The sequence below is a fragment of the Rhipicephalus sanguineus genome, chromosome 10 (assembly GCF_013339695.2).
Source record: "Rhipicephalus sanguineus isolate Rsan-2018 chromosome 10, BIME_Rsan_1.4, whole genome shotgun sequence".
Lineage (NCBI taxonomy): Eukaryota > Metazoa > Arthropoda > Arachnida > Ixodida > Ixodidae > Rhipicephalus > Rhipicephalus sanguineus.
In genome coordinates, this window is record NC_051185.1 from 83,592,585 (window position 1) to 83,616,011 (window position 23,427).

General features: G+C 46.4%; 1 protein-coding gene across 1 annotated transcript; it reads left to right on the forward strand.

Moving 5' to 3' along the window:
* The first annotated feature begins 5,575 nt into the window (after positions 1-5,575).
* LOC119407007 (uncharacterized) lies at positions 5,576-18,653 on the forward strand. The gene is made up of 6 exons (XM_037673831.2): positions 5,576-5,621; positions 9,982-10,207; positions 11,837-11,909; positions 13,235-13,365; positions 14,076-14,141; positions 18,475-18,653. The coding sequence occupies exons 2-6, from the start codon at positions 9,991-9,993 to the stop codon at positions 18,636-18,638; spliced, it is 651 nt and encodes a 216-aa protein (XP_037529759.1). The 5' UTR covers positions 5,576-5,621; positions 9,982-9,990; the 3' UTR covers positions 18,639-18,653.
* Positions 18,654-23,427: the final 4,774 nt, after the last annotated feature.

A 23,427-nucleotide genomic window follows, 5' to 3' on the forward strand; every position in this document is an offset into this window, starting at 1 on the left:
TACGTGCGTACACGCACAAACACCGCGAATACACAAACGCACGCACATGCACTCACCCGTTAACACGTGCGCACACGCACATACAAACGCAGGCGCACATATGCGCACATACAAACACGCATACACCTGCACTACAGTGTAACCTGCACACACCCGTACACACACGCCTGGAGGGTTGACGCCTGGAGGGTTCATGGCGGGCGTGAGCAGCTGAAAGCGCGCGAAGTTTGCATGCGCTCGCTTCTCGTGACATCAGGGTCACCTGACTGGGAGCTATCGCGCGTCGCAGCCATTCAGCGTTGCGGATGCGCCGGCTCCGCGAAAGCGAGGGTGAAAAATGAGGAGGTTGACGGCGCGGCGAGGATGAGCCGGCGTGGATAAAGGAGCGTCGCTACTTTCCAACATCAAGGGGCTTTAGCGTTTGCAGGTGGGTAACGCCATGGACAAGGAGAGCGCAAATGCTGCTCAACGGCGCAGAAGAGCCGAGAAGGTTATGTCATCGGATCCCGAAGTAGTTGCCTGGCGATTAGCGTTTCAGCGTACGAAGAATGAACAGAGGAAGGCTGAACGTGCTGCGGAGACACTGGAGGAAAGGGAGGAACGTCTAGCAAAGCGGCGTCGCCAGGATGCTGAGCGACGTGCCCGACCATCTTTGCAGCAGCAACAACAAGACGCCGTCGATGACGTCAAGGCTCGCCGATCGACTGCCTATACTGTGAAACTTAGCGAAAGCGCCAGTGCCACTCGGACCTTCGAGACGGACATCGTAAACAATCCGTTTGGATACGTGTGCGACGTGTGTGAAAGACTATGGCACTTGAAAGACTTGACGCCACTAAGTAGTGCCATGCGTGAAACGTTGAGTTTAGTGGCGGCGCCTGAGTGGTGTGAAACCGTGGCGCGGGTTTGTACAACGTGCAAGAAATTTCTCGTTAAGCAGAACATTCCGCTCTTTAGCGTTAATAATGGGTATCGTTACCCGGCCATGCCGCCAGGTCTACCGGTTCTGAACGATGTGGCTGAATGTGTGTCATTGGAGCAGCAGTAAGCATGACAATCGAGCTAATCCTAGACAACCTGGAAAGCTCAGAATAAGCAGCTGAACCTTTGCTAACGCTACGTATATCCTGGCATAGCCGAGCTAAGCCACTGCAAATTTTTTTAATACCATGCTTCGCTCTGTTTCTTTCGTGGAGCTGTGGTGTGCGTGTACTGCGGGTCCTAAGAAAACGTGGTGTGATGCATGTATTACGCCGTTATTTATCCGAATGCTCTGTTCTTCATCCATTTCTGTAACATACATTTTTTTATGTTTAGAAAAAGGTCAGCTTGCTCCCTTTCTTAGTTTGTCCTGGGAACGGGTGTTTTTAAATCTCGTATACTTCCTGCTACTAATGTATTGTCGTCTGCATATCGTAAGTTTGTTACCTTTGTTCTACCAATTTTAACTCCTAAATTTCAGTTTTCCAGACCGCAGTTCATAAGTACGTATGCTGCATGGATGTTAAATAAGCATGGCGAAATAATGCAACCCTTTAACCAACCTTTGTTATCTATATTTGCCTTAACAAGCTGTCCGGTGTACAGGTTCTTCTTAGTAGAATTATGTGGTGTTTGAGATCGCCCATTTTCTAAAGATATAGATACCCAAAGTTTGTAATGAGTCAAAAATATTTGCCATAATCGGTGAAGCAAAAATACGAAGGTTATGGGTATTCCTTGCAAGTTTCCATCAACCACCTCATATTTCCGATGTGGTCTTTCATTCCACGTCATTTTCCGAAACCTGCTTCCTCTGACGCCACTTCTCTCTCCAAGTAAGTTTCTTGCCGTTTCTGCCATACTTTGAAGATTACATTACAATATCAGATATTAAGCTGATGGAGCTATAGTCTAAGCAGTATCAGAAGAAGGATCATTATAATCGACTAAGAAGAAGAAGAAGCGAAGGAAGAAAGAGATTCGTTTCGCTTTCGAGTGAATAATGGTGTATTTTTGTATTCGAGGGGAAAATACCAAACCTTCTATTATTGCGATAGCAGCTGTCTCATGTCACCTCCGGAGTTCCTCAAGGTAGCGTTTTGGCTCCAGCACTATTTCTCATCTTCATCAATGATTTACCCACCGACATCCCTGTCAACATGACTTTTTGCTAACGACTGTATACTCAACAAAAAAATTACTTCTCCAGTCGACCATGAAACCTTAAATAATGCATTGATGACAGTTTCCGCGTGGTGTGCTAACTGGCATATGAGCCTTAATGTTAAAAAAACAGTTCTTTTGCGAATAACAAGAAAGCAACACGTACAGAAGTTTCCTTACGCCATAAACGATGAACCGGTAACAGTAGTCTCGCAGCACAAGTACCTTGGACTAACAATAACGTCTGACCTTAGATGGGATTGCCATGTCAATAATATTACCTCAACGGCAGTTAAGCGGCTCTTTTTTCTTAAGCGACGCCTTCGTCAAGCGCCCCATGAGACTAAACTACTAGCTTATAATACACTCGTTAGATCAGTATTAGAATATGCTACCCGAGCATGGTTTCCATCGACTAATAAATTAATTACCATTATAGAGGGAGTGCAAAGAAAAGCAATAAGATTCATATTCAATAAATATCAACTCACAGACTCTCCAAGTGCTTTAATAAAATCGTCTGGATTACTCACAACTGAAAACCGCGCTGCGCAGGCCCGATTGAAACTGCTTCATCAACTAATTCATAACAAGTTAAATGTTAATAGTTCTAAGTACATCTCTATTTCAGACACAAGAATAACTCGACTAAAGCACTCATACAACCTAAATGAATATCGCTTTCGTACAAATTGTTTTAAATACTCTTTCTTCCCGCTAGCCATACGACAGTGGAACGGCTTACCTTCCGCTATTACAATACCTCCTCCCTAACTACCTTTCTATCACTACTTGAAAATTACTTACATGATGCACAAACATAAAACTACAAATATTTCGCACCTTTCCTTAGTGGTATATATTACCATTAGTATTTATCCCGATACGCACATTCCACTTACTATCATTAGAATGTTTTTGTTTTGTAAAGCTTACGTAACTATGAGTGACTATGATTGTATAATCGCAATTATATTGATATGATACGATGTGTCAGCATTATACAGTTAGATTTCACAGTTGTGTATAGATGTTTCGCATATGTGAATTTTCGTATTGATCTTTACATTACCAATCAAGCACAAAAAACAAAAAAAACAGTTATGTTACATTGCATGATTTCTTTCCTTTGTCTTTTCCTCGATATATTTATAGTTTGTGTCCTTCCTGCAATAATCCCTGAAGGTACTGGCAGTATGTACTCAATAAATAAATAAATAAAAACATGGACACTCTCCTCTCGGCTGGTTTTTGTCATCGCCGTCATGTCCCGGATATGTATATGTATGCATATATAAATAAATGCCACAAAGAGGCGCGCCACCGGAATTCGAACCTTCGACCCTTCAACTCCGCAGCGCGCTGCTTTAAACAACTCGGCCACGCGCCACCGGCTGTTTAGCATAACAACGGCGAGCTATTTATATACACCATTTGACACTAACGGCACGCAGAGCTCGGAGGTGCTTCAGTATGTGTAGTATCACCCGCGAGATTTCGCTCCTACATTTTCCTTCCGACGCGCACAAAAAAGTGGCCCATTTCTGTACCCACTGACGATGTGGAACGCCGAGTAAATGATACGTCCAACGCCACCGCGTGGCAGGAGACGCGGAGGGGTCACTCCACGCGTTAAAGAAAAAGAAGTCTAACAGCGTTGGGTTGTAGCGCCCTGCTCAAACGCGAACAACCGTAACAGTCAGTTCGCGCTCGTCCTGTGTGCACGTGTGCATTCTTTTCGAGCGTCCTTCCTTGTGTTTCAGCAGTGCGTTGCAAGTGTCGAGCTGTGACCGCTGGTAGTTCGCGGTCGTCCTGTGTGTGTTCTTTTCGCCAGCCCTTTGAGCTCGAGCGGCGCGCTGCAAGTATCGAGCTACTTGCCGTTCTTCGTGTGACATTCTAATTTGTTGCTATCGCATTCACTGCTTCGCCGTTGCGGCGAAACTGACATTTTAGATGCGAAGCATCTTTTAGCGGAGCTCAAACCGGTGGTGGTGTGCGGCGTGACCACCCTTACTGCGCATGCGCAAACCCTCTCCACACACCTCCTCCCCCTCCCTCTCTCCACTACCCCTCTCCCCTCGCCCTCCCTCTCTCCGCTACCCCTCTCCCCTCCCCCTCCCTCTTTACCCCTCTCCCCTCCCCCTCCCTCTTTACCCCTCTCCACTCGCCCTCTGAAACATGCGCTCGACATGCCGAAACGCTGCTTCGCATCGCCTCCCTCGCATCGCCCCTCTCCTGCGCAACGCCGCGATGAGCGCCAGCGCATGCGCGTCCCCTCCCCCTCTCTCTCCTCTCCTACGCTCCCCTGCCCTCGCGCGCCTGACGACCGCGTTCCCCGCTCGCCCTGTGAGAATTAACGGCAAGGCTAGAGGGAAGACACGACGCGCGTAGCGTTCCTCTTCGCGTTCCACGACGCGAGGTCGGTAGCATGCCCAACGAAAGCCAACGGAACGCGATCGTGCAAGTGCTCCGGCTTCGCATCGCCTCATGGTCCCATTTAGCGGGAGATGGTGCAATTTTCCAAACGGTGCAGATTTTCAGCATCTTAGGTTTCAGTGGTATACCTCAGGGTGTAGCACAAGACAATTTGAAATTACATTAACTAAGTTGCGATGCAGAATTCCGTCTCTAAATTTTTATTTGCACAGGCCTGGTTTCGTTCCTTCCCCTCGATGTTTCTATTGTAAACAAGCAGAAACGATAAAGAGTTTTTTCACAGAATGTCGCAGGTACCAAAATCTAAGGCAAAGATTTCTCGAACCACCTTTCCGAAAATATTGGCTTGAGCTTTCCGCAACGGTATTACTCTCCCTGGGGGCGCCGGCACTGGGTCACTGCCACAGGGGCATTTATCGTGCCCCTGTGGCATGACACAATTTTAACATTCAATAAAGAAACCGCAACTTTTTTAACGATCAATAAAGAAACCGTAAACACCACTTATATTTTCGCTTGGCTACAAGTTATCTTTTTAGCATTTTCTTTTTTCTTTTTCACAAGTTCTACTGCCGCACGATTCACGGCCCATCCCCCGTGGTGCGTTGAGCCATTCTTATAGATACGAACCAACTAATCCCTGCAGTGTGGGATGCGAGCCATATGTGAAGGAACATCATCCCAATCTTCATCATCGAACCGTCTTAGGAGAATGGGTAAAGGACCGTATGACTTTCGGGCACACTTCCAGAAAGCGCGGGATACAAATTGTCTTGCAAGATGCGCCTTCTAGACTGCTTCTCCAACCTGATTGCCTCCTTCTCGCCTTCGACTACCTCGAACCGGAATTCTGACGATAAGGACAACGTATACCTGAAGGCGACCGATGATGTCAATCATGCCTGGAACATTATCCTCTTCATCATCATCATCATCATGTTTCTTTTGTGCTAGCTCTCGGGCTCGCTGGCGAAGAAGACGAAGCGCAGCACCACGCGGTCCAGTGGCTGAGCCGGCCGGCAGCTCGCGGCGTTCCAACGGTGAGTGATCATTTTTCCTCCGATAGCCACGGCAAAAAGCAAATTTTCTACTTTTGCTAGAACTTCGAGACGCGTATGCCGCGCCGTCGCAAGTTTCTGGCTTTCCCTTGAAAAGCAACGAGATCTTGCACTTCTGTGCGACGTCCGCTTCTTGCACAGTGTCTCAGGGTACCTCTTCACCGATATGAGCAATTGGCGAACACGGGCTGTCACTGGAGCCAGCGTTTCGACAAGTGGACTTATCTTCTTCAGGGCTTCACTTGCAGCCTTGAAGAAGACAAGTCCGCTTGTCGAAACGTTGACTCTAGGGACACTCCGTGTTCCAAGTATTTTTCATCTCTTCAGGCCTCCATCTTCCCGTGAACATCTGCCTATTCTGGACCTCACCGATAGCTTACATCGTCGCGTACAACGTTAACCGCGCTGTAATCGAAAGACAAATTTCACGGTGTTCAGAGCGCGTGCACTGGGGTTCCGCGAGCGCTGTTTACGGCTGTGGTACTCATCCCTTTCACACGTATTTAAGTTGAAGCACACATTGAGAGGAATGCCGTGGATAGTGCTCCTACACACACTTGCGTGATGCGGGAAAGTGTGTGGGGGGAGGGGCGGGGCACCTGAAAGGTGATCCTCACCAACCATGCGTATGTTGTAAGATAATAGTCTTAATCCCAACTTCTGTCTTTGATCGCGATATTTAAAGGGTCTTGCCATGAAACAGCCTGCAGGGCTGCTTCTGGCACTAGTGGTGCTAGTTGACCATTCTCGATAAACCGCGGTACTCACGCCATACGAGGACCATGAGACTATCGGCACATATGCGCAGCCTGACCGGAGTTAATCCCCTCCTATAGACCCCCCTATAGAAAGGTCAGACCCCTCTATATTGCCACTTGTAGTAATGAGTGAAATGCATTGGCAGAGGCAGAGGCCACGAAAGAAAGGAGTGCGCACACAATCCCTCTAGAAAGCGAGCCCAACCGACGCATTCACTCTAAAAAAAAAAGGGAGCGAGAATGGAGCAACGGGCTCCGTTCCTCCTTCGGAGCAGCGACTTTCTCCTTTGCGGAGGATTTACTCGTCGCGCCCTCTTGCGGCAAGCGCCAAGGGAGAAACGTTTCTCCTCAACCACGTGACTTGCGCGCGCGCGCATGCGCACGCCGAGTTACATCGCGATTCCGTGCTGCGGAGAGCGGACGCTTTTTCGCGCTCGCTCGGCAGTCTCAGACCAGATTGTCCAGTGCTACCGATCTCGGCCAGTCGTGTGCAATTACTTGTACCTAGGATTGATGCGAGCAACACACGAGTGACGTTCATTGTTTTTGTTCTATGTATTGAGTAACGTGTGTGGCGTTTTTTTTTTTTCCTTTTTTTATATACTCGGCGTGTGCGCGATGCGCCGCATACTTTCGTGTAGTCTCGTGTTGTTTGTATACGTTTGCGCACGATATGCTTGTCATAAATACAGTAAGTGCCGCTTCGCAAAACAGTCTTGTTTTAATGAACACCTTAGACTGTACACCAATAATTCAATTTTTTTCGGCGTTAACATACTTGGCAAGAGCACGCGTTTTTAGTTTTACACCGCACTTATCAATACAACAAGCAATATAAAGAAGCATGAAAGTTAATTTTTACAACATTTTAGCAAACGTGATACCACTGCACAGCGCATGCGTGAAAGTACGATAATGTATAATTCCTGGAGTTTGACGTGTCGAAACCACCGTATGATTATGAGGCACGCCGTAGTGTGTGACTACGGAATAATTTCAATCAACTGGGGTTCTTTAACGTGCACCCGAACATAAGCACATGGGTTTTCTTTGCCTTTCGCCCCCACTGAAATGTGGGCGCCGCGGCCGCATTTTAACGTTAACCTGCATCATAATTGCACATATCTGAAAAATAAGTCAATGACTTCTGTCAATTAAGCCAAAATTCTCAATCACATGCGCTTTGGAATACGCATGCCATCACTGAGAATTAGGACGGACTTATGCACGCGTGCAGTATGTATCTTTCGTTCTCAGGATTTTGCTTTGGCGTGCGAAACTCAACACAAAATGCGCTTCTAATGACAGCTATGCACAGTAGGTAATCACTAACACTCTCACTCACCTTTGTGAAAAGAGTATTCCAAATCCAACGCAAGACTAACCACCGACACAACGACAACTACACAGTTGTCGCACAATGACCGCAATTTCACACGCCAGGCGAATACTGTGATGTAACAGTGGCAGAGCAGCATGTAGGTACAGCGTACTGAAATATTACAGAACACGTAGTGTGGGTAGCGTTCTTTTCCATAATTCGCGCGGTGTAGCGCCAGTTTCTCTACTCAAGTAATCGAGCTGCCGTGGCGCCAAGAGCCACTGACATCGCTCTCGAAAGACCACCGTCTGGTGTGAGGCCATCTTGTCTTGTTTCTTCGCACGACCCGCGTTGTAATGTACGTATACACAAATGAGACGGCCGTACCGCATCAGAAGCATTGTCACTGAAGGGCTAGCAGTTGAACGAATCCATGGCCCATCGTCATACTTGTGGCCAACGCATAAATAGAATGTGAACCGATGTCAACGCCAAACCACTCAACGAAGTCGACGCGACGAAGGCGACGGAGTCTGAACGGCATGTTGCTGATCTTGCGCCCTCCCACAGTAACTATTGAAAATAAAGAAATCAGAGATCAGAGAGAGAAATTTCATCTGTGGTCGCTGTCGGAAGATGGCGCTACTTCGAAATGTCATCGGAATGGTATGAACGGCTCTCAATGTGGTCGTTTTCGCACTAACTTATTCAACTCTGTAATTATATCGTTCATTATTATGCGGCTTTAGATTAACTGGTGCGCTTGGCTAAGCCATAGCTACTATTTAATAATGTCGGCGTATATTGTGACGCAGCCATGGAATCGTAAAGAGTTGAATAAAAATGACGCACCTTTGTGCCATCACGGTCCACTGTAATTCAGTGACTATATGAGGGCCAGCGCTTCATAGAGGGGTATGTGTAAGCGTCTGTACGTATGCGTCTGTAGTGAATGGTTTTATACATGCGAATGAATTGTGTATGTATTGAATTCATTGTGTGTACTATGTATCTGCCTAGTGAACGTGTGCGTATTAATAAAAGCTGTATCAACTTTCCGGTGTCCTTGAGTAATCCATGAATGGGCCTACCTTCCCGAAGTGCCGTGTGCAGTATCAACGTAAGCCGCCTCTGACAGATACAACTTTTCTTTAGTATTGTTTAATCCCTCTAGATGGCGCACCTACTTCACGGCCGCGGCTAGCCAGTGACTCTAGCCGCGGCGCTCTCACAGCTCCACCTACTTATATGAAGTTGAACATCTATCTATCAAAACTATGCTCTGCTGCGCCGGGATTATTTTGATGCTACAGAATGTACATTTTGGAGGCACAAACGCGTCGCTACACCGTGTGACGCTTCGACAAATAAAGACAGCAAGCCTAACGTACAGTCTCCGGGTGAGAGCCCCTTTGCAGTATCCGTCTCTTTTAAAGTGAACGCCGTCTCGCTGGCCGAGCGAAACGTACGAGTTCCGTCGTTCCGTTTCGCGAGGTTTCCATCACTACAGGTTTGTCTCCTTGATTTTATTGTCATATCGTTCGATATTAAGCTCAGCGCGACCGTTTTTTGTGATTGCCAGTGCCGCATACTCTTTATCAGTCGAGAATCGATGCACTCGCTAGGCCTAAATCTATTGCTCGCTTCGCTGGCTTGGCGTCAGCCATCTTGATTTTGACGGTTTCTCCATTGAAAAGGGAGGAACGGTTTCTCCATTTGAAGACGAACATTGGGGACATCGCCGTTTCTCCCTTAAATGAGAGAGGGTCACTCCATTTTTTTAAGAGTGTTTGGCAAGAGTCCTGCTGCTCTACAACCAATAAACTGCGCCTGGACCTCTGAGGCTACGTGACAATATGTATGCTTACTACAAATAAAAGTTTACATAGTTCGAGAAGGCGAGCAACAAAGAAGGTGCCAATGTATACCAGCGTATGCACCGCGGCACATGCAGGCGTATTCCATCCAACCCACACCGTTTCCTGCCGATATCACAATAGTTTTTTATTACATCTTTATTTGCTATTTGTACGTGTCGTCTGTACAGAAAGAAATTATTTGACATTATATATATGTTCGTATGCAACACTTGCAAGTGAACTGAACGCCTTCCATTTCTGACGGGTTGGAAGACAGTATGCTACATGCAGCAACACGATGGGCAGCCAGCTAAGCAAACAATCGCGTCAAAAACGCTCCCCCGTGAGAAGTATGAACTTGACGGCTGCGTAGCTACGCTAAGCCTCGAGCATTCTTTCCGCAGGCGGTGCCAATGCAGTACGGCCAGCAGGATGCGTACGGCCAGCAGGTGCCGTACGCGCAGGGCATCTACTCGCCCGGCGGCACCTACGCGGCGCCGCCAGCCGCGGGGCAGTACGTGGACCCGTCGTACGCGGCGTCTCCGGCCGCCATGTACGGACCACAGCCGTACGCCACCGATGCGTACGGCCAACCGGTCATGCCTTCGCCCTCCAACGCCGTGATGTCACGTGAGTGTGCATATGCGTGCTACTGTACTTTACAGGCGAGCTAGTGGAGATCAGTGGCAAGCGCATCGTGGAAATGTTGGTTGTCGTCACACGCAGGAGAGTCACGTGACCCGAATAGAAACGTCGCGCATGAAGCCACTGGTAGAGTGGCACGTCGCTGTTGAGTCTTGTTCTGGCAGTAGTGATTCTGGTAAAATAGTGAGAAGCACCGAGCGGCAAGGTTTAGGTTACCAGTTGACATGAGCCAACCACTAGCTGACTTAATAGCGTCTGAATGCGAGCCAGTTGGCACGTATCCATAGGGAAAGCAGCGCAAAAGGGAACATGGACAAGTCATATGTTTGTACTTATCCTTGTTCCATCTTGCGTTGTTTTATCCGTGGGCACTAGCTGACACTGGCAAAATAGCGATAGTTGTGCAACGCCAGGCAGAACCTCTCTTTATTTATTCAAATTTTCGCGGCATTATGACGTCATGCGCGGCGTTCCCGGTGAGTTCACTGGACTCTCCCGTATGTGACGGCAACCGGAAGTTCCGTTATTGCGATTTTTAGGATATAGAAATACGCCCGGACTTGTTTACGCTCGTCAAGGTATTGTGCCCACTAGCGCTTCTGTCCCCAAACGAAAAATCGCCATTTATCATGCCGGCTTTTCCCCCCAGCCGAAATGCGTGTGCGTAGGTTTTTGTTTTATTTTCTTAACGCAATGCGTGACATTCCGTGACAAGAACGCTGTATCACGCTTATAACGCCCGGAACCTTAATGACTTGAAAGTACCAAAATCGCAGTGTTAAAGGGAAATCACACAAGATAGACGACAAACACCGTACCGAGCAACGCGAGCCCCAGTGGCCTGAGCGTATTTCCGAGACTTACAGTATCTGTAACGTTTCCTGGTACTTTTTGGTCACCAACGGCATGCAGCTGTCCGCCTGTCATGTGACGTTCTTAACAGGGGCGTAGCTAGAAGTTTTTTTCGGGGAGGGGGGGGGGGGGGGTTCAATCACGCTTTATGTATGTTCGCGCGTGCGTTTGTATGTGAGCGTGTATATATACGCAAGCAAAACTCAAAATTTTCGGGAGGAGGGGGGTTGAACCCCCCCTGGCTACGCCCCTGGTTCTTAACGCGATAGTTTCAAGTATCCCGAAATTGTAAATTTTTCGTTAGCGTTTAAATCAAATTATTTAGAGCCGTCGATGGCGTCCTGCGTTCATTCGTTTCTTACGGCCATGATTGCTTACGTTGCCTTAGTGGTTACTCAGGCCGCAGTTTTGTTAACCTATCAGTTATTAAAACAAGCCAGAAATCCAGGGGAAGCTGGGGTCTTCAAGTGGGGAGAAGTCATAGAATGAATATCGATTGAACCCATAGGCGTGAGCAGAGTTCTCCATTGGGAAGGCGGAGGGCACCCTTAGTACCCCTACGCCAGTCGACCCAGTCTGAACGTAGCCTTGTACAGTATGCCGACGTTCTTCTGCCGCACAGGTCTGGTAGCTGCAATTTTCAGATATGTCCACTAACGAGAAAAGCTATAGTGGCGACCACACTTGTCACGTTGCTTGCACGGCAGCGACAAGGGCGGACCATAGGTAGCGCTTTCCCAAAAACTCTCCTATATTTTTCAGCCATGACGACGTACGATCCGGGCTACGCCAACTACATGTACGGGATGCCGCCGCCACGAAGCCCTAGACGATAGTAAGTTCATTCATTCCCTCTTTCAATTTCATACGCTATCTATCTATCTATCTATCTATCTATCTATCTATCTATCTATCTATCTATCTATCTATCTATCTATCTATCTATCTATCTATCTATCTATCTATCTATCTATCTATCTATCTATCTATCTATCTATCTATCTATCTATCTGACAAGTTCGGAGATCTAAAACAAATTTGCACGATCACGTCACCGCGTATGCAAACGTCAACGTGTTTCGCAGCATTTATAGACACTTAGGTGTTCACAAACAAGGTAAACAGCAATGCCTATTTTTACTGAAACCGGAGCGTGGAAGAGGTCGCTCTTCCTTCCTCCTGACTTGTTTGCTTAAATACCACGCTTAGATACTGAAGGAAACATCTGTATACATTTGGCGTGGCCATAGTGGATGCGTCTGGGTGGTTCGAACCCTGCCTCTCAAACTTTAGCTTTTGCATGTGTATGTAAATTTATGACTACGCTTCTGCTGTCCACGCCTACCATCCGTATGAGGTGAAACTCGAATAAGACCATACGTCACCTAAGTGTGACGTGTGGTCATCCGGTTCTTAGGCACATAGTAGTCCCACTTCTGAGATGTCTTATTAAAACCTGAATTCAGCCAACGTTGGAGCTGCAGGCAAACTTGGAAGCGACGCTGCCATGTTGTATAGTTTAGAAATCGTTCGCATCAATGTATGTCTCCGGTATGGAAGTGGATGAAGTCAACGTCCTTATATGCTTCGTGAACCAAGTAGACACACTTGTCTGTGCCTAAAAATCAGCTCAAGTAAGAAGGCACGAAGTTATGAGGTTCGGTGGAATGTTGACGAAACGCACGAAATTTTCGTGTACATTGGCGGGGTTCGAATCGTACTTCACGTTCTATTTCTCCTCTCATGTGTTGGTAGTAGTGGACTGAGGATAAGAAAGACGCGTATTTCTGGAACCCATGAGGGAGCACGGCCCGGCGTCGTTGGGGGAGGGGAAAGGGGAGTGAAAGAAGTTGATAAAAGGAGAGGGTATACCCCCCCCTCCTCCTCGAGATATAAGTACCAACAACATCAAACGCCAGGCTGGAGTACCTCTCACCCCACTAGCAAAGCCGGTGGGTGCCCGGCGGCGCTGGGAATCGCACCCTGGACAACTGCCTATACTTAAAACTCGCTTTCTCTCACTCGCTCTCTTTCTGCCTCTCTTTAATTCTTGCTTTGCAATCTTGGCCTGTGTGAAACGACTTATCCGAGGGTAACAGACTAACAGGAAAGTCTAGGTGCCGAAGACGATGCCTTAAAGGCTGCCCTGTTCTCTTGCAGCGTCATCCAATCCCCAAGGCGCAGGTCCGCGTTCAACACCGACAGCATCCTCACCGTGCTCATCGTGTGCGGTACGCTCTTCCTCGTGTTCCTCGCCATGCTGCTCATCGTGACGGTCGTCGTGCCCAGGCGTAAGTGCCACGTCCTTTGCAGTACTCTCTTTCGCACCGTTATACACGTGTAAGTGTAGCACACAAACACTTACAAGGGTTCTGCAACGCTTTTGGACATTGCATTGAAATGCTGTCTATCTTTTGTCATGGCTCCTGTGCATAGGCGTGCGCAGGGTTCCCCATTAGGGGGAGAGGGTTTATCGCAGCATACCCCTCCCCCTCCGTTGACCGAGTCCAAACGACAACATTCTTCAGAATGGATGAAAAAAATGAGAATGAGGCGATCACGTGGTTCTCCCAATGGCCTGCCTTTGGTCCCTGATTATGCGGGAGTAAAGATGGGAAGGAAAGAGTTCTACGAATCAACATCAGGGTTCTTTGGCCGCCATTGTCGTCAAAAACCTGCGTGGTCATAACCCTGCTATTAAACAATAACGGGACAGATCGGACTGCGTTTAAGCAGGCGGAAGACTTTTGGCCTCCCTTAGGCGCCGAGAAGGGGGGGGGGCACATTTCCTTTCTATTTATGTCATTGTTTGTTGGTCTCACTAGGCTGAGTCTGAGCTAAAGTGTAATCAAGATTCACTACAGCGCTACTAAAGTTGAAAACTTTGATGCACGAGAACACCACACTCGTGCACGCAACGAACAGGTCAACATAGAATGCTGTTAGGTGATTATCTGACCGTGATCTCAACGTGTTCGTCGATCTCCTTTGTCATTCGCAGTTGCCAGGAGGTCACACTCAGGTCACAGGGCGAGGAGGCACGAGTTCCCCAACGAGCTCGAAAACCGTGAGTATATACGTGGCCACTTCCAGAGCGCATGCGCAATAGTTCCGCCACGCTGGCGATGCCGTGGTGTATACGGTGTCTAGAATAGATTTGAGCGCAAAAGGACGAGACACAAGAAGACAAGACACTCGTTTAGTCGTCTTGTCTTCTTGTGTCTAGTCCTTTTGCGCTCAAATCTATTCTAGACTATGAAACAACGCACCCAGCAAAGCATTTTAAGTGTACACAGTGGTGCGGCGACAAACGAATGCAGCCATGTTTTCGTCAAAGTTCACTTGGAAGCGCGCGAGTAGCGGCGCGCGAGCGTTAGCCAGTTTCACATTCGGTGTGTTTCGCGGTTTTTTTTTTTTTAAGAGTGACCAGGCTGATTTCAACGCAAAATAAATGTACGATTCCGAGGTTACTTGGGGCGGCCTACAAATTAAAATTGTCATGTCAATAATTCAAGCACTAATTACAAGGTTGACCAATTAAAATTATACCCGTGCCACACGGGCACCAAAAATGACATTAACTTCATAATGCCTTAGGATTTAATGCCATTTGCGCAGCGCCACACAGAGCGCTGTGTGTAGGGTGTGTTCTTGAGTGGAAGCGTGTGTGAATGAGAGTGTGTTTCTGAGTGAATGCCAAGTTGCGCTAAGTATCTTCAATATGACAAGTAACCAACTAGCCCAACAACTTCTATTAAGCTATATTTCTGTGGCACATACCCATTCATGATGATAGTTTTCTGAGAGACCGTACATTACGGCTAGGTTAAAGAGCTTCGCCGTTAAGAGTTAGTGTCCATGGTGACAGTGCATTCTAGAAACTTTGAGGGCATTGGCGTAGACATGAAGGGGGGGGGGGGGGGTTCAAAGGGTTCAGTCCCCTATCCCCTCCCAAATTTTTTAGTTTCGCATGTGTATATATACACGCACAAGTAGAACCGCACGCATGAACGTACATAAAGTCCGCCCCGAAAATAATTTCTGGCTACGCCCGTGTTTGAGCGGTACCCTCGAAGGCCCTGCGCTGCGTCCAAAGTTGCGGTGTCGTTGCCAACCCCTCCCGCCATTGAAACATTCAGCAAATACTGTCAGGGGTTCTACGTGCCAAAACGCCGATACGGTTATGAGGCACACCAAAGATGACTCATATTTCGACCATCTGGTGTTCTTTCACGTGCATTGAAATCGCACAGTACACGGGCCTCTGGTATTTCGATTCCGTCGGAATGCGACCGGGATCGAACCCACGGTCATCGGGTCAGCAGCCGAGCACCGTAACCACTGTACTAGCGTGGCGGACAAACATTCAGCTAATCTTATCTCATTTGGCTGTACGGATTACATGTATTCGGGTACATATGGTTTTGAACACCCGAGCCAGCACCAGATCACAACGCTGCCGCTGTCCTTTTCACACTCGAGAACATTTTCTAGATAAAGTTTTGGGACGCTTTCTGGCACACGCGGTTGTCTCTGTCGCCCGTGTATGACACATCGCAAAGAGAAATGCTACAGAAATTATGAGAACACTGTGAGGTACCAGTTAAGAAGGCAGGAGAGGCCCTTGCCTCCACGACTAAAGAAATAGTCCCCCTCGTGGTCTCGACCACGTTCTCAGAAGGCAGGCTCACCAGCCGTCCGGCTCGCGACGTCAATCTATAGCACGCACCTATTGGTGCACGCCTGTAACATCTACTTTTCAGGTCGTAAGGCCGCTGCCTTCGAAAGCTGTACCAGACTAACGCGTAACAATTCTTCGGCTCGACAGTTTATTTCGCTTACTTATCTAGGTTATGCGTGTCGTTGCTTAGAAATAGGCGTGGACTTACCGGTACGAAGGAACGTCTTAGACGAAGCAGAACCCATGAAGTTTCCCACCTTCTCCTCTGGAAACGCTTGTCCAAAGCATTTTTCTTACACCGTGCGCTTGTCGAAGAAAGTCGGGGTCACGCGACGAAACGTTATTCTCGTCCCTTCGAAACCACCGTGTGTCACGCCCGGAGCAAGATGAACCGAGTTTGTCATCTATGAAAGCTGACCATGAAGCACTTTGTCACAAGCCACTTTGCGTTGCTCCTCTTCCCCGTCTTGGCGACGCTGTGGCCTCCGTATCCGTGCTGTCGTTCTGTGTCCCGCTCTTGGATGGTCTCGACGCGAACTTCAGTGGGCGTCGCGCGATAACGTCCTTTAATGAGAGCAGTATTCTTGGAAAGCTCGTAATAAGTTACTTGAGTGTGACTGCACCACAAGAAAGGCACGGACGAAAGCCAAGACACACTCAGAGCATTGTCGTGCTGGGTGTGTCTTCTCTTTCGTTCGTGTCCTTTTTTTTCCTCAGTCATACCAGTCATACTCAAGTAATCGATAATGTCCGTTTCCAAACCACTTCCACAAACCTCCTCTTATCTGCTTCGTGCTCTAGTTCCCGTCATTGTTCATTCCTTCTTGTGACGTCGACATTTCCGTAGTTGCTCGGCGCGCTTACGGCGCTACTCCGTCTCATAAATTTCACGTAGCCTTGTTTGGTATTGAAGGAACACGCCTGCGCCTGGAATACGCTATTTCTTATTGAAGTGATAACCTCGTCAAGACGACGGGGGCGTAGGGGTTTTTTTAGTTGTGTTTTTTTTTTTGGGGGGGGGGGGGAGGAGGGGGAGTGCTGCTACTACACGATTCCTTCTAGAACATCCTATCAAGCTAGGCCGAAACACTGTCACAGCCGGTTGTAAAAGGCGTCGCGGGACCTAAACGGTTCGCTAGGGTAGTCGCCAAAGAATGCGCATAAAAGTTCTGAAGGGGGGGGGGGGTGACTTTCAACGACCTGATTCTGCCTGCTCCGAATGGGTGCGCAACCAATAAAAATATTTGAATATCAATCCGAGTAATGTAGTATTCGACTTGCCCTTCAAACCAAATAGTCGCTATACATAATGACGGATATTATTCTACAGTTCAAGAATATTTCGAACTACAAGCTACACCCATACAAACGCAAAAGTAATGCAAAAACACAACAATTCCGTCCCCGAGGGCACACTGTGGACATAAAACATGAGTGCTTAGATATCACAGTACGCTACGTTGCTCGGAAAGACGGTCTTTACTGGCTATACAAAAGTAAATCGCGCTCTCTCAAGACTTATGTGCATAAGAAGGACCCGTCGTGATTGGAACTGGAATTATTTTAACAATGCACGCACGGTTTCAACTTATCTTCGGTTTGCGTTTGGTATATAAACCTCCCGCGCAGTGAATTTCAGCGGATACGATGTTCGGTCTCGATGCTCATAGGTGTGCGCACAGAGTGGGGATGGGCCGCGCCCGCTAATCATCCAAGGGTGGTGTCGGGTCTGCCTCATACCTTTGCTCAGTTAGACCCGTGGCGTCATTGTTTAATTTTCAGGCCACGCAGGTCTTTGACGATACGGACCTCCGAGGGCCACAGACGTTGCAAAGCAAGAAATTTTTACCTTCACCTCCGAAGGCCGGGGACCTGAGGCAGGCCGTTGTACGAAGCACGCCATCGCTTAATTTTCATTATCGCATCCATTGCGAAGCTTCCTTTCTTTCGGACACGTCCTGCGAGGGTGGGCGAGGGCGAGCGCCCCGGTGATACCCCCCCAGCCCCTCTTTAGTGAACCTTGCGCACGCCTATGTCTATGCTCGAGTACGCGCGTTCGATTCCAGGACATCGGAACATTTCGTCCGACGCCGAAATGCAAAAGAGCCCGTCTACTTCTATTTAAGTGTACCTTAACCCCGTGTGGTGAAAATTAATCTGGAGTCTCCTGCTAACGCGGGACGCACAATGATATTGCTGCATTGGCACGTAAAAACCCTGAAATTTTTTGAGGCGAAAGCCTTAGATGCCTAGAACGCGAAAATAGACTGCGGCGTCGGCGTCAACATAAGTGACGCAACAAATCATCACGCGATGACGTCACCATATGACGTCATCACGCCGTCACAGATCGCCAAGATTTGTGTCGGCATCATGACGTCACATGAAGACGTATCACACAGGCTCGCCGCTTCGTCAAAGGCGCGCCGATCACGGTGGCTGGCCAAAACCAGGTGGGGTGCCGAAAGATTGCAATGCCTCCGATCCTGGAGCAAGTGCAAAACCACATTAGGGGCAGAAAGCTTCCGACGGTGGGCGGGGGAGGATCATTACATCGACTAAGAAAAAAAGATAGTTTTCGCCTTCGAGTCGTCTTAGGCGAACGCATGAGGAATACTGTAAGTTTTTGTAATGAGTTATTGACCTTCTTAGGCGCACAACAATTCAAGTGAAACGAAGCCGTATCTGCACACTTAACCTGACCATCCGACCCTCGCAGTGGCCGACGCTGAGTTTCCCGTGGATGTGCCCCAGATGAGTCCACTCGCCAAGGCCGACCAAACCGATTCCAAGCTCAACTCCGCCGGCGCCGACCACGGATCTAAGCACGGAAAGAAGGACCCCGAGATGGCCAGGCATGTCAAGAGCCGCACAAAAGGATAGCAACCCTGAGGGCCGCGCCAGGTAAGAATGAGCACGCTGTCGGCAAGAACATTAACTGATAACACCGTAGCCGTGCATCTACTGACAGCGGTTGTACAAGCGCACTACACCGCCAATGGTCTATTCCTGAAGCGCGCTCGCAAAATGCGTTGGCAGGCGGTGCTTAGAGACGAGTGCTTAGAGATTAGGGAATTTTAGCTTGTCCTTAGACTTCTTACCGTTTATGTTTTTACGGGTTACCGTAGCCGTTGACGGTGGCAGGGTGGCAGAGCTGATAGCGACATCTTGTGGCGTTTTGTCCAACTACAATACATTTGCGAAAGTTTTCAGTCGCGTCAGTGTTCTCGTCGAAAGAAAATATGAAAATACCGTAACCTGAAACACTTTATGCGAGCAGTTAAGTACAGTGTATATAAAAGTCAACCCGCCACGATGGTCTAGTCGTTATACGGCGTTCAACTGCTGACCCGAAGGTCGCGGGATCGAATCCCGGCCGCGGTGGCCACATTTCGATGGAGGCGAAATGCTAGAGGTCCGTGTGCTTACATTTAGTAGGTGGTTGAAAGATACCAACCCATTATGCAAGGGGCTGAGCTATGGCCTATCATGTTCATTATTAGCCACAGCATCAACGAAGACGCTGACCTTTAAAAGGCGGCTTACAATACAATACAGATTTATTTCCGGAAATACAAACATTCTGGGGGATACTATTGGCTAAAAGCTGTTTGAAAAATATCTTGACTGGGCCGATGGCCCGTTACAAGGCATACGTGGCGGTTGCCTGAAAAATAAGTGACATTGTTAGAAACTCAAAATAATTTAAATATTTACATAAATGCACAAAACAAGATATGAGTAATATAAAGAATAATGAAAACATGCGATACATAAGGAAGACATATATGCAAGGGTTACAAGAAATCATACACGAGTGGCTGTCATAAACGAACACTAAAAATGAAAAAGAAACGCTCAATCACCACATGTTTACAAATTGCATACAAAGTTCCTTCGGTGAGCAACACTTTACACCTTGATATTTATTTAAAATGTGTGGCAGATTATACTGTAATGAGTGTAGGCTATATTTACTACGAAACCATGGAACATACCACATCACTATTTCTTGTCATGGCGGAAATGGCTCTAGGTGTCAAAGATGCAGTAGACAGAATGAAATTTTTGAAGGCAGTATTTGAGAAGTAAAAAAAAATAAGCAGGCGAAAAGTGTAAAAATATTCTATTTTAATTAATTTACGTTTTAGAAAAGCTGGCCGTGTTGTCTCCAGAAAACCCATATTGTCAACGTGCCGTATCGTCTTTTTTTTTTTTTGCAAAGAAAATATTCTCATAATACTCGTATTTCCAGTAGTCACCCACACTCAGCTACAATAATTTAAATGGGAAGAAAATAAGGCGTAATAAATGGTAAGTGTTGCTTTCGGCGGTAGAAGATACCGACATGTAGACAAAACACCTGTGATAGCAGACAGTTTTTTGCAAATATTTTCAACGTGTGTATCCCAAATATGGTGCGAAAAGTAACGCCTAGTAATTTATGCTCATTAACAATTTGCCATTCTTTACCAGCAAACATTACACTTTGATTGCTAGTAAAAGATTTGTTTTATGCGCGAAATAACATTACTTTAGTTTTCGTATGATTTATTTTTAGGCAGTTAGCGAGTGACCATTCAGGTAGCTCAATAAGTAGATCACTGCATTGTTCCATTCATTTCTGTGAATCCGGACCAGAAATAAGAAGAGTAGTATCATCGACGAATATGATAAATTGAACAGCTGTATCAATGTTAGTAATGTCGTTAACGTAGAGGTTAAAAAGCAGAGGACCTAATACCTTGCGGCACGCCATTTAGTATTGGAAGGAAACATGGTTTCTCGTCTTTTATACAAACTGATTGTTTGCGATCAGTTAGGTGAGACTCGAATAATGTTAATGGAATACCTCTAAGGCCATTCTGCGATAATTTACACAGCAAAATTTTGTGATTTATGCAGTCGAATGCCTTGCTAAAATCAATGCAAAGTGACAAAATGAGATTTTATTCGACATTTTTTAGTACGTGTTCCTTGAGAGTAAGCAAAGCAGTTTCCGTTGACCTGCCTTTTCGAAAGTCGAGCTGAGCACCAGAGAGAATGTTTTGTCTGTCGAAAAAATTTGATACGGGAGAAAAAAATTATTTTTTCTAATCCTTTGGAAAAGAAGTTATTGAAATTGGTTGGTAATTTCACACGCCGTCTGTCGCTTCCTTTAAAAAGTACAGTTATCCTACTCATTTTCATTTTTTTTTCTGGGAATATCCCATGATGTAAAGCTAGATTAAAGATGCGTGTTAAAAGCTGGAGTAGTGTATTCTAAAGCATACTTTATAGGCTTTGTTAGTATATCATCAATATCAAGAGCTTTACTCTTCTTAAGGTTCATAAAAGTGCTAAATACCTCATGTTCACTTGTGGAATTTAAAAATAAACTGTTTGAAATGGAAAGAAACGACGACATATCTGGCGGAGCTTGCTCTGTTTGCTGTGGCACGGTTACGCTTGCAAAGTACTCGTTGAAATGATTAACGAGCGGCAAACCAGAGATTTTGGTTTTATTGTGGATTACCTTGTCCGGTGAGGCCGCACGCTTTTTGCGTCCAAGAACTTTATTGATAATATTCCACAGGGTATCAGAATGTTTACCCGCGGCGTCTGCAAACAGACGCTCATGATAAGCATTCTTGGCACGTCTTTCACATTTAGTTTATTCCTATACCGTTTAAACATTGTCAGAGCCTCAGGCAAGCGTGTAGCAAGAAATATATGGTAAAGTTTATCCTTGTGTTTTATCATTTTAAAAAGTTCCAGCGTAATCCAGGGTTTTCTTATCTTGTCTGCCTGATCTTTCTGAATGGGAAATGTGCTTTGTAAATTTGTATAAACGCAGAAAGAAACCTGGAGTACGCGACATTTACTTCACTTATTTCGTATAAGAAAGACTAGTCATAATTAGAAACGCCACGTTTGAAAAGACTCATGTTTCTATCATTTAAGTCTTGTGTAGCGAACATATATGACTTAGAACGATTTTTTTAACATTCGTACCATATGTCATAAACACAGGACAATGATCACTGATGTCTGACGTCACTGTTCCAGTATGCTCTACTAAAGTGTCAATATTCGTAATAAGAATGTCAAGACATGTAGACGAAGAGATCGTTACACGAGTTGGTGTACTAATTAGGTTTACAAAACCAACAGAGCTAAGTCTATTAGTAAAATCTATTGTGACAGCACTATTTTCAAGAAAATTTGTTAGTGTCTCCCCTGCCTACAACCTGAATTCGTTAGCAGCAACATATTGCAGTAAATTATCAAATAAATCCATAAAGGCAAAAATATTTCCGTTTGGTGGGCAATAAACGACCGAAATTTTATCAGACAAATGTTTAAGTGTTAAACTTTTATATTCGCATGTTGTTTTACAAAATTCTCCTACTTGTTCGCATTTTCGTCCTGATGCGACATAGATTGCGACGGCCCCTACTCGTCTATCAGCTCGATTTAAAACGTAATCAGCATAACCATCAAGGTACAGCCGAGTGCTGCTGTCATTATATCACGTTTCTGTTAGCATCGCTATATAGAACTTGAAGGAGAATATTTTTAAAAATGCTAATAGATTCTTATTTACTGGTTACTGATCGAGCATTCAAGTGCAGAACGGAGCTACTGGAGTTTTGCTGCAACTGTTAACGATGCGGTAAGATGAAGTCGTGATGTTCCATGACGGTTCCTAGCGAGCGTTTCCAGTGGCGTCCGAAACAACAGACGTAATCCTAGCAAGGTCATGTTCCTCCGATATTTGCACATCATCAGAACTATTGTTTTCCATTGCATTGATTTTCCCGTTATTGGTCCACACAGATTTCCATTTATGTTCACATTTCCTTTTCACTGCCATGCCAAGCAGCCTCATTAGCGCTGGGCACAGATGTTTGTTCACGTAAACTAGGCACGTGGATTCTAACCCCAAGTCTCTGTTCGTTATTCTTGTTTTATTTTTTTTTCAGAGCAGCGTCGCGTTTAGCTCTGGATTTAGACTGAACAACAATGTTAGTTTTCTCTGGATTGCGAGTTGGAACACGATGGCAACACTCAACGTCAGATGAACTGATAGGCTCATGGATTGCATTGCCTATTTCAGACAAAATAGTAGCAAGGTCCTCATTTTCTTTCTTCACAACACCCTCGATTTCCAGATTAGCATTTCGTGAGTACTGCTCCGAATTTGTGAGCCGCCTTTCAAGTTCTGCTGCTTTCTTTCCCAGTGCAGCACATTTCGCGCGTAGTTCGTCATTTTCCTTTGCCAGACTAGTATTCTTCGAGAGTTCAGAATCCAGCTTCTGTTTCGTGTCTTCGACTGACTCATGAGAAAAGTCAGTGCTCATGCTCATGTGGCCTTGCTCATTGCGCAATTCCTGTATCTCATTTCTGAGGTCACGTTCCAATGAGTCTTCGAAAGATTTGAATTCCTGTCTAATTTCTTTAATCAGTTCAACCCTCACCTCTTTTTTCAGCGTCGTTAGTTCCTTAGCCATATCGGCAATCCTACCATGCAGCAACAGGTGCGCACATAAGGCTTGCAATCACAAACTCCAAACTTGGCAGTGGTGTCAATGACAGATAAATAGAAAATGTAGGTGTACAATCTCCACTTGTAGCAAAAACAAGCCGCGATCTTTAGTTGAGCTCCGAGCAGCGTAGTCACCACTGCCAA

Bases quoted from the DNA above. Each gene is read 5' to 3' on its own strand.
- LOC119407007 (XM_037673831.2), top strand. From the start codon at position 9,991: ATGCAGTACGGCCAGCAGGATGCGTACGGCCAGCAGGTGCCGTACGCG. The intron at 10,208-11,836 runs GTGAGTGTGCAT...TATATTTTTCAG, and splicing joins CTCCAACGCCGTGATGTCAC to CCATGACGACGTACGATCCG. The intron at 11,910-13,234 runs GTAAGTTCATTC...GTTCTCTTGCAG, and splicing joins CCACGAAGCCCTAGACGATA to CGTCATCCAATCCCCAAGGC.